Source organism: Tupaia chinensis, unplaced genomic scaffold, assembly GCF_000334495.1.
Source record: "Tupaia chinensis unplaced genomic scaffold, TupChi_1.0 Scaffold000138_1, whole genome shotgun sequence".
Taxonomy (NCBI): Eukaryota; Metazoa; Chordata; class Mammalia; order Scandentia; family Tupaiidae; genus Tupaia; species Tupaia belangeri.
In genome coordinates, this window is record NW_006159608.1 from 3,576,671 (window position 1) to 3,587,525 (window position 10,855).

Genomic DNA, 10,855 nt, shown 5'->3' on the forward strand with positions numbered 1-10,855 from the left:
GACCACATGGGAGTCCAGCGACATAGCCATTATGCTAACTGCTGGTCCCTCAAAGGAATCATTTTAAAAGCAGCCTTTGCAGCTTAAGGAGCCCAGGATTCAAGAGATGGAATTGTTTTGAGTACTTTTGTCCTCATTCCAAAGAGAAAAAAATAATCCCAAGATGTTGATAATGTTCGCTCTGGGTGGTGGAGTATTAGGAGCTTTCCATATTATTTGTACCTGCTGTGTGTGTATTCCAGGTTCTTTTTTTTTTTTTTTTTTTTTTTTTTTTTTTGTAATGTGCCAAAAGGCACATGCACTTGTCAGAGAGGATCAGAGAAAGAGAGTTAAAAAGCACCTACCATGGGGTCATGGTCACATCACAATCCCTTCTTCATTTCTCTACCCTTTTGGGATTTCAGGCACATACACACGTGCACCCAGCATATTTTTCAAGCCACAAATTCCAAGACTCAACCATGGGTTTGATTTCGTGGGAACTGTCTACCTTAATCACCAGACTACAGAGCTGGGTCACTTTTCCAGATTGCTTTATGCTGCATATAGAGTTGGTCTTCTCTGTCCATAGACTCAACCAACTACAGGTTGAAAATATTCAAACACAGAAATTGGGGACAGGCCCAGTGTACAAATACTACACCTTTTTTTGGTTAGTGCAGTGGTTAAGCACTGTGCATTGGGAACCGGACCTTACGTGGCCAGCTGCAGCTTCGACCTTGGTGGCCCGACACCTTGAAGACACTCCAGGCACATGTGCATGGCTCACCCAGATCGTGACAGCGGGGAGAGGAGACTGCAGCACTGTGTCCCTTCAGGGTGTGCTCCCCCCCATAGTAAATTTTTAAAATAATGATAAATCAATAATTATTTTTAAAAATAATAAAATATACAGGAGAACATACATTGATACATGTAAATACTGCATCTTTTTTTTTTTTTTAATTTGCCAGAGGGTATGTACATTTGCCAGATAGACGGAGAAGAAAAATGAGAAAGCACCCTCCACTGGGGATGGCCACGCCATACTCCTTCTCCGTTCTCCTTTTAGGACTCTGGCCCTACATGCGCATCCACCTGGCATACCACATTTCACAGAAAGGGCTTGAGCATCCATGGGCTTTAATGTCCACGGGGGACCCTGAACCCTGTCCCTCATGGACACCAAGGGAGGACAAAGTATCAGTTCTGTGATGTCAGTGTTCTTTACAAGGCTGGTGCTGCAGCACAGTAGCCAAGTGTTGTACCCTGGAAGCTAGATCCCGCATGGCCTACCACACTTTGAATCCTGGCCCAGTAGTTTGAAAAGCACGCCAGGCACATGTGCATGTGTGCCCCAAATCAGATGGGAAGGAGAGATGGACGAAAAGCACAATGAAATAATCTTCCTTTCTCTTGCCAAGATGCATTCTCATAAAATTGTAGCATCTACAGAAAGCAAACGCATGAAGACTAGGCACGCACAACTTACAAAACAGCTCTTTAAACATACTTTCTCACCCTGATGTGGTAAAAACGATTCCAGTTACCACTCTACTTTTTAGTTATGTGACTCTGAACAGATTACGTAAATTGAGCTGCTGGAGTCAGATTTTTCCAGACCGTCAGCTGGGGCTGTAATGCTCCCGCAGCCACCGTGAGACTGAAGGGTACGACCTGAGGAGAAGTTCCTGGTGTGTCTTAGCGCCCCATGCTTCCCCCGCCTCCCTTTCTGAATTCAGAGTGGCTGAGCCCAAAGGGGCCGTGCGATGACAGCATAAGCCAGCTCCTTATCACACAGATGAAAAAACAGGCCCAGATCCCACAGCTTATTTGTTGCAAGTTTGAAATGAAAATTTGTTTCCTCGCTTGCGTGCTGATTTGCTGGGTAATTTGATTCTGTCTTTGCCTGACTTACACAGAATTACGATGAATTGCATGACAGTGCGTTAATTAGCAGGAGTACATTGACAGATAAGCCAGAATGCCAGTTCAAATTTAATTCCACAGAAACAAAGTGTTAACGCAGAGATTCCTTTTTTCTTAAAGACGAGTCCAACAAAGAAACAACTAACTTACAAGAGAGAAGTGTAAGCAATGTAAGTGTTAATTTTCTTATCAAGATACGTCATTGAGAAATAAACTTTATAAATGTTCAGTTGACCACCACTCTCGTCTCATTTCGCCTAGGATGATAGTGAAGAGAAAGCTGTAGCCAGTGTGCGTCGCCGAGGAAGAAAGCCCAAACGTTCACTTACCCTCTCAGAAGATGCGGGTGTGTTTCTGAGTTTTCTTCATTACACTCATGTTCTTTAAAGAGTAATTCTCTGGGTGAGGAAAAATCCAACGGGATGGAGCTGGTATTAACATTGCGTAAATATGTGTGAAATCGCTGTAATCCCACGTCAGAAATGGCACATCCCAGATGCTCTCTGAGTGTATTTGAGGTTTTCATGAATACTGGCTGTGAACTGTATAAGTAAACGATCCCAAATGTGTTTGTGATTAAGTTAAACACTTGTGCACTGCAAGTGCTGAAACAAAACGGAAGTGGAAAACCACTCCTCCCTCCCAGCCCCTACTACCCTAAGTTCTAAACTCCACCACGCTCTCCTTTGGACATGTCTTTGGGAATTGTATAATCCAGGTGTTCCCCTTCTGTTTGAACAGAATCCTCAGAGCCAGAAAGAAAACGCCAGAAATCCGTTTCTGAGGCAACAGAGGACAAGAAAGACCAGGAGTCTGACGAGGAGGAGGAAGAGGAGGAAGAGGAAGAGCCCTTGGGAGCCACCACGAGATCCATCACCAGATCAGAGGCACAGAGGTAACAGGGCAGCGGCAGCTGCCGGGCCTTCCCCCTCCGCGGAAGACAGCCTCGGGTTCTCGGGGCTCCGAACCAGATTGCTCGTGCCGGAGCGGGCATCAGCCTCTGCCACCTGGTCGCAGCTTTTCTGTCTTAAACCACTTCGAGGGCGTTTTAGTCTTCGGCAGTTTTCAGTGCCTGTGTGGTGGCGCCCATTCACTCCTGTGATGGCCTTGAAGCGCCTGTCCTGTCTCGAGCCAGTGCCGTGGCTGGGTGAACACGGAACCACCAACACAGCCTACAGCTCTCTCCGGGGCTGTGCCAGAGGCGAGCGCGGGACAGCCCGGATTGACCACTTCTGTCCTACACGCGTAATTTTGTCCCCAGAGGGTTCTCTTAATCCCTAGTGGGGCCAACCAGAAGTCACTCAGGAAAGGGTAGCGTGGTCTCACGAATGTGGGTGTGCGGGGAGTTACAGAGAGGTCCTGAAGTAGAGACCCACCTACATTTCGTTAAATAAGCAGTATTCACCAACTTTACTCCCCCTTCCCCTCCGCCGGGCTGTTTTATCTGTTAACGTCAGCCAGTTTCCCTTTCTCACAGCAGTTTGAGAAATGGTGCCCAACTACGTAGCTCATCCTGGTAGTGAATAACTTCTCCACTGTAAGGATACTCTCCATTTATCATGATTTCACAAGCTGTTAATCTTGTTGTCGTCATCCTTTATGATTTCCTTATCCAACATTAATCAAAAAGTTCAGGAACATTTATTTCAAAGGAATTACTTGTTAACATCTGTCACCGTAATAGTAATAGTGTCGTGTTTCTATAAATATTTAAAATTGGGGCCAGCAGGTGGTGTGGTGGTTAAGGCACTGGATTCCCACATGACTAACCACAGTTTGAGTCCCGGGCCTGGCGACTCGAAGCTCATTCCATGCATGTGTGCATGTGCGCCCAAAATCCCAGGAGGTGGATGGAAAAGGGATTGAGCATGGCCATCCTCCCTGGGGATTGATTTCTCACCTCCCTCTCATGATCTCCCTACGGCGAGTGCAAAAACATTTTAAAAAATTCAAGTCACCTGGTTTCTGATTCCTCCACATTTGCACATCATTAACCCTATTTTGATTTCTCAAAGAATCAAATTGTAGAAAGAAGACTAAAAGCGCATGTAGTTCAAGTGGCTGATACTTGTTTTTTAGGTGGGGTGACTCAGGTAAATAGAAGTCCCATAATCAAGGTTTGTGCTGATAGAGGGAAGAGGTGCTGGAACCCCAGTGTCACTGCTTCCCTCTTAAACGGCCATGGGAAGGTCCTCAGCATGGTACGGTCTCTCAGAGAAGTTCCCTGGGCTTCTAAAGGCATCCTCACGTGAGTGACTAGGAGTAGCTGTCCAATTTGCCTTTTTAAATGAACTCTTTAGAAATAAACTTGACTTACGGTTCAGGGCTCACCAGGACGATCGGTGGTCTTCCTTACCACACTTAAGAACTTGCATCTTCACTGAATTTCTTTCTCTAGCTTTCGTAGCCTGGCTGGTTGGGTCCAGGGCACTCGCGGCCACACGTTTCACAACTCAGGGATAGGTAGGCAGTGGCGGTCACCCGGTCCCGCCCCCCCTGGTGTCCGAGGAGTCTGCAGCTCTCCGGGAGGGTCTTCCAGCCTTTGCACCGCCTGGGTGTGGGGGAAGCGAGCTCCTCTGCGCTCTCGTCCTAGTGACGGTGGATGCCGGCCTCCCTGGCGCTTCTCCTCTGTTCCAGCTCTGCTCTGACAGTGGATGCCGGCCTCCCTGGAGCTTCTCTATTCCAGCTCTGCTCTGACAGTGGATGCCGGCCTCCCTGGAGCTTCTCCTCTGTTCCAGCTCTGCTCTGACAGTGGATGCCGGCCTCCCTGGAGCTTCTCTATTCCAGCTCTGCTCTGGTGGCCTTCTCCGCGATTTCCCTTAAACATTTCAGGGCGGCTGCCATGTCTTGTCTTCTCATTTTGAGCCCCTTCCTCACCTCCGTTCTTCTCAGTACGTCGGTGTCCTACCAGTGGGGTTTAACGGACGTGGAGTGCGGTACCGCTTCTCGGCAGCACCCCTGCCACTGCGGCCTTGGGCTGAGCCGGGCCCCAGAGAGATGAGTTTCTTTCCTACAGTCTCACTAGCAAATCCGACTTGTGCTTGCCTGATTCTCGCACAGCGCCTTCACATTCAGCCTCGGGAGAGGCTCTGTAATTGCAGCCTCTTGTTCTACTCTGATTAACTCTTCCAGGATTTTTTTTTTTTTTTTGGGTCAGCTAGTATTTCCTGACTTTCACAAATTCATCTTTTTCTAAACCGTGACACTCATACACAGTAAAAGCAGAAGGTAGTGTTAGGCAGTCAGTCAGCCGTGGGCGACATCGGGGTCCACTGGTCTCCCGTTTTCTGGCTTTGATCCACACTGCTCTCACTACCCACGAGGAGCCTCCTCGTTTCTCGGTGGCCCTGAGACAAGCGAGCTCCACGCCGCCATCGCGCAGTGTCTCTAAGCTGCCTCAGCGCTCGCGGTAGCCTGCACGTGCAGTCCAGAGACAGCTGCTCCCAGAAATCGCCAAACGTTAGCCAAAGAGGAGTTACTCACCCCACCAGCGAAGTGAGTAAGTCTCCCCCATTAGGAAGGTAAGCCCCTGCTTACACTGCAAGTAATGTTTAACCCCGAGAGTTTTTGATACGTGATCTTTTCTTCCTAAGTTCCTTTAAGAGGGACCAGCAGTTGGCATACTGGCTATGTCCCTGGACTCCCATGTAGTCAACCGTGGTTCGCATCCCGGACCCGGTGGCTTAAACTCACGCTGTTTGCGTGTGCGTGCGTGCCCAAGATCCCAAGAAGAGAATGGAGGAGAAGGGATTGCAGCGTGGCCATCCCCCCTGGGGGGTGATTTCTCACTTTCTGTCTCTGTCTGGTGAGCACACGCGCCCTATAGCAAAAACCTCTCAAAAAAAAAAAAATAAAACAGGAATAATCGTATATAAATCACCAAGACAGTGGTGAGGTTTCAGTAAGAAAAATACATACTAAGAACACTTTGTCATGGTGCCAACAGGTGGTGTGGTGATTAAGGCCCTGGATTCCCACACGACTGACCATGGTTCAGGTCCTGGACCTAGCAGCTTGAAAATCATGCCAGACACATGTGTGTGTATGCCCAAAATCCTAAGAAGAAAATGAAAGCAAAGGGACTGAGCCGTGGTCATTCCCCCTGGGGGTGATTTATCACTTTCCCTCTCTCTGTCTCTCTCCCATGAGAGCATGTGCCTATAGCAAAACCCTAAAAAAAAAAAAAAAAAAAAAGGTTTCCGTCCCACCTGCCAGCTGTCTTTGGAGATCATTGGCTGTCGCTGTAGGAAAGGCTCAGAGAGCATCTGAGTGGCCGCACGGCTCATCCTGACACCTGTGACCGCCCTTCACTGCCAGTTCCCTCCTCCACCAGAGGCAACGCTGCTCCTTCCTGCGTGCTCACAGATCGAAATGCCTGCTTCGGTCAGCAGAGCACGCCACCTTCCTGGTTTAGCTGGGGCCTGGGAGAGGTGGCGAGGGGACAAGGAAAGCTCCTTCCTGCAGGCACGTCCCCGCCGGCACCGGCTCACAGTGTTCTCTGCCGCCGCATTATCTTCCTGCTTCCCGCCGGGCGGAGTCCTCCTTCCTTGCCTTAGCTTTGCTGTTGAATGGCCTTGGCACCAGCCCCCAGGCAGCCAGGACCTTCCTGCCCTTCAAAGCCCTCGTCGGGGTACCTTCCCCACCTACCGCTGACCTCCCCAGCTCTCCTGCCTGTGGCACTTCAGGCAGGACGGGGCAGCGAGGTGGGCGTATCCCACTGCTGTGCATATATAGGCATGTTCGTTTCCTTCCCTCTCTGAGCCGTAAGTTTCTTCCTGAAGCCACAAACTCGTCTCCCTCCTGTGCGTGTAGCACTCAGAGGCCATCCTGTCAGTAGCCTTTCCCCGTGGCCGCCAGGTTAGTGTCCTGGTGTGTTCCTTCATATGGGACATCGCGCTTGCTCACTGCACGGACACTGCGAGGCACCGGTGCAGCACAGCCAGTCTGTCTCCGCTGCTGCCCTGGAGGCTGAAACCTTTTCAGTCGCAGCCCCCAGATAAGGCCATACTTGAGGCCAGCGTTGACCTGGAGGCTGAGCCATAGCCAGCTATGCAGTTGAGTCTTGGACCCAGCAGCTTGAAAATCATGCCAGCCACATGTGAGTGCTTGCCTCAAACCCCAAGGGAACAGAGGAGCATCCTGTGTAGCGTGGCATCCCCTGAGGAGGATCCCTCACTCTCCCGCCTCCTCTCTGGCGAGTACATGCACCTCATACGGAACTGAAAGGAGGAGTGTCACGCCGTTGGCGCTCACATCCCGTCACTATAGCTGGGACAGACTTTCTACAGGATCGGTTTCTGGCATTTTCTAGTAGATCGTTTCAAATTACTGGCTGTAACCTAAGTATAAAAAGTCAGTAGATTGGGGCCAGCAAGTGGATGGTGATTAAGGCACTGAACTCCCAGATGGCTGACCGTGGTTCAAGTCCAGCACCTGGTGGCTTACTTTCTCACTTTCCCTTTCCCCCTTTTTCTCTGTCTCTTTCTGGCCAAATTGAAAACAACAAGAACAGATTAAATTAAAATAATTCTTAAAAAACAGATCACGTAAATGACTGGTCAGTGTTGTGGTGAGGCTCCAGAGTGCCATGGGATTCCCAGAGTGGAAATATGTGGAACACTTCCCAAAGTGACTTTTGAACTGTGGCTTAAAAATAAGGGAGTTACGGGGCAGCAGATGGAGTAGCAGTTACGTCATTGGACTCGCACATGACAGACCCAGTGACTTGAAAATCATGCCCGGCATGTGTGCCCAAGATCCCTGGAGGACAGTGGAGGAGAAAAGATTGCAGTGTGGCCATCCCCCTTGGTGGGGGGGGAGGGGGGTGATTTCTCAGTTTCTCTCTCTCTCCCTCTCTCTCTCTCTCTCTGGCGAGCACATGCACCCTAAGGTAAAAACCTCTAAAAAGAAAAAAGTAAAAATAGGGAAGTTATTCAGATACCAGATGGGGGTGTGTGGTAATCCCAACACAAACATAAAAATGTACATCACTGTAGCCTAGGGTTAAGGGAGCCAGTTCCCACATGGCTAACTGCATTTCGAATCCTGGCCCACTGGCTCGAAAACACACTGGGCACATATACATGCACGTCCAAAATTCCGAAAGGATGGAGAAATGTCCAGGATAAATGTCCAGGATAGAAACATGATTGATTGGAGTTTCTAGAAGATAATTCTCATGGTAGACTGGAGAACAACCTAAGCTGGTGATGGGGGCGTTGGTTAGAATCCTCTTATTTTTTTTTTCTTTGGAGAGATTTTTGCTATATGCATGCACCAGAGAGACAAAAAGCAAGAAATCACCCCCCGGGGGGACGGACACATCACAGTCCCTTCTCCATTCTCCTCTCAGGACTTTGGGCAGCACACACACGTGCTGGGCGTGAGTGTCAAGCCTCTGGATCCAGGACTCAGACCACAGTCGGCCATGTGGGAATCCAGCAACGTAACCATTACACCATGTGCTGGTCCCTAGAACGGTCTCCTAAAATTCCTGTGCCTTTCCTAACATTGCCAGATGTATTTTTTTTAACTTCCTGACTTTTTTTTTTTTTTTACAATTTTTACGTAGAACAACAGCATCTTTAGAAAGAGAATAATTACCCAATTATTTGCAACACATCTTTTTGGACTCTCAGTTTAGATTGGAATATGCATAGTTATAGTAATTTCAGAGTTACATTTTTTTTGTAGATGTTTTTGCTATAGGGCGCGTGCGCTCGCCAGACAGACAGACAGAGACAGAGAGATAGAAAGCGAGAAATCCCCCCCCCAGGGGGAATGGCCACACCGCAATCCCTCCTCCTCCATTCTCCTCTTGGGATCCTGGGCACGCACGCACACGCACCTGGCATGAGTTTAAGCCACCGGGTCCAGGACTCGAACCGCAGTTGACTACATGGGAGCCCAGTGACATAGCCATTACACTAACTGCTGGTCCCGAGTTACATTTTTAATTAACTTTATTTAACGTATAATTTCTTGTGCTTTCCAGTACTCCGTTGGTTCATTCTGCTATGGTGTACCATCCCATGTCCCTGTCCGTTACTCACATGCATTCCTGTGTCCTTTAAAGAGGTTCTGCGGGTCCCGGACCCAGTGGCTTAAAACTCATGCTGGCGCGTGTGTGTGCGTGCCCAAAATCCCAAGAGGAGAACCGAGGAGAAGGGAATGCGGCGTGGCCATCCCCCTGGGGGGTGCTTTCTCACTTTCTGTCTCTATGTCTCTCTCTGTCTGTCTGGCGAGCACACGTGCCCTATAGCGAAAACCTCTCCAAAAAAAAGAAAAAAAGGTTCTGGGGGACTGCAGATGGTGTGGTGGTTAAAATACTGCTCTCCCATATGGCTGACCATGGTTCAAGTCCCAGACCTGGTGGCTTCCTTCTCTCTCTCTCTCTCTCTCTCTCTGTCTCTCTCTCTCTGTCTGTCTCTCGTGAGTACATGTGTCCAATAGCAAATTAAAATCTAATAAAGTAAAATGTTATTTAAAAAGAAAAATAAAAAAATGTAAACGCTCTCAGGCCAGGCCCATGGCACTGTGGGTAAAGGAGTCAGCTCCCATGGGCCATAGTCAGCTCCCGGTAGCGTGAAAATCATGCCCGGCACATGTGCACGTGCCCTGGGTACCAGCAGGTGAAGAGATGGAGGGGAAGGGGTTGTGGCTTGACCAGGTCCTACTGAGGGGTGCTTCCTTCCTCTCTCTCTCTCTGTCTTTCTGGCTGGCTCTCTGGCAAGCATATGCACCCTCTGGCAATTAAAAAAAAAAAAGTCAAATAAAACGTGTCTTCGAGTCCTTCGGGTGCCAGGCGGTTTCTGTAGCACGGTGCTGTGAGACACGGTTTCCACCTGGCAGGCGCAGAGCCACAGTCCTGCTGTTTTCGCGCTGTGTTCAGTGTGTGTGGAGGAGGGGCTGCTGCTGTCTCTCACAGATGGAAGTGGGAGAGGGAGGCCCCGGAAGAGTTACCTGGGGAGGGAGCAGAGCACAGGCTCTCCGGCCCTCCCGCACCCTGTGTTGGTGTGGGGGTTGTTAGCAGTTAGCTCAAGCTCCTCGTCCGTTTAAATGTCACTGGCATTTTCTCTTATGTCAAGGTCAATACTCCTCTATTTTTTGAGGAACTCCCAAATCCAAAATTTTAACTCTCACTGTTGCCTGGGCTTTCGTTTAACACAGATCAAAGACACAGCTCTCCCCTTCCGCTAAGCGCAAGAGAGAAGTCAGCCCTCCTGGGGCCCGAACCAGAGGCCAGCAGAGAATGGAAGAAGCCCCTGCAAAAAAGACCAAGCGACAATCCTGACCCCTGGGCTGGTCAGGGGCACAGTGGGGAGAAAAGGGAGGAGCCTGGGTGGCCACGGGCATCTTTTACCCAAGAAAAGGACATGCATGTGCTCTAAGTTCCTAGGTGCAAGCTTTTTCTTGTTATGTTTTAAACAGCTTTATAAACTGTTGTTCATAGACGATATTATGTACATTTATCTCAGATAAAGGAAAATAAGTTTACTTTGTATCTGAACTCAAAGCAAACTAGTTGTATATTTTAACATTCAAAATTGGGATTTCCCAATGTGACATGTCACTAATGCAAACCCTTCTAGCCCATGAGATTCTGGGCTGCTACTGGTAATCTGTGTACAGTATATAAACATGTAAAAATAGGTTGTATTTTACTCTATGTATGATGCTAATCAATGAACACTTTATTTATTTTACAGAGAAAACTTATTTTTGGACTTTACTATATATCTGTTTATTTTATTTTATTATTTTTTTTTTAATAAAAAGGGGTTTTAAATGCTATGCAGTCGTAAGTAGAACATTTTTTAGGCCTCCGCCTGCCTTGTAACTGTGTGTGTGATACGGCAGGAAATGCAGAGACCCTCGCATGTACCCAGGCAAAGTAGTGTAGCTGAAGAAAGGCTCGCCATTAATTTTCTGTTCACAACGTGGGTCT

General features: G+C 48.6%; 1 protein-coding gene across 1 annotated transcript in view; it reads left to right on the forward strand.

Annotated features, from left to right (window-relative positions):
* The window catches only part of BOD1L1 (biorientation of chromosomes in cell division 1 like 1), a 67,635-nt gene extending 57,110 nt beyond the window's left edge, over nucleotides 1-10,525 (forward strand). The window contains exons 27-30 of the mRNA XM_027770448.1: nucleotides 2,029-2,078; nucleotides 2,170-2,254; nucleotides 2,650-2,803; nucleotides 10,078-10,525. Coding sequence (XP_027626249.1) covers nucleotides 2,029-2,078; nucleotides 2,170-2,254; nucleotides 2,650-2,803; nucleotides 10,078-10,201 — 413 coding nt within the window. The 3' untranslated portion in view covers nucleotides 10,202-10,525. The remainder of the gene's footprint in view (nucleotides 1-2,028; nucleotides 2,079-2,169; nucleotides 2,255-2,649; nucleotides 2,804-10,077) is intronic.
* Nucleotides 10,526-10,855: the final 330 nt, after the last annotated feature.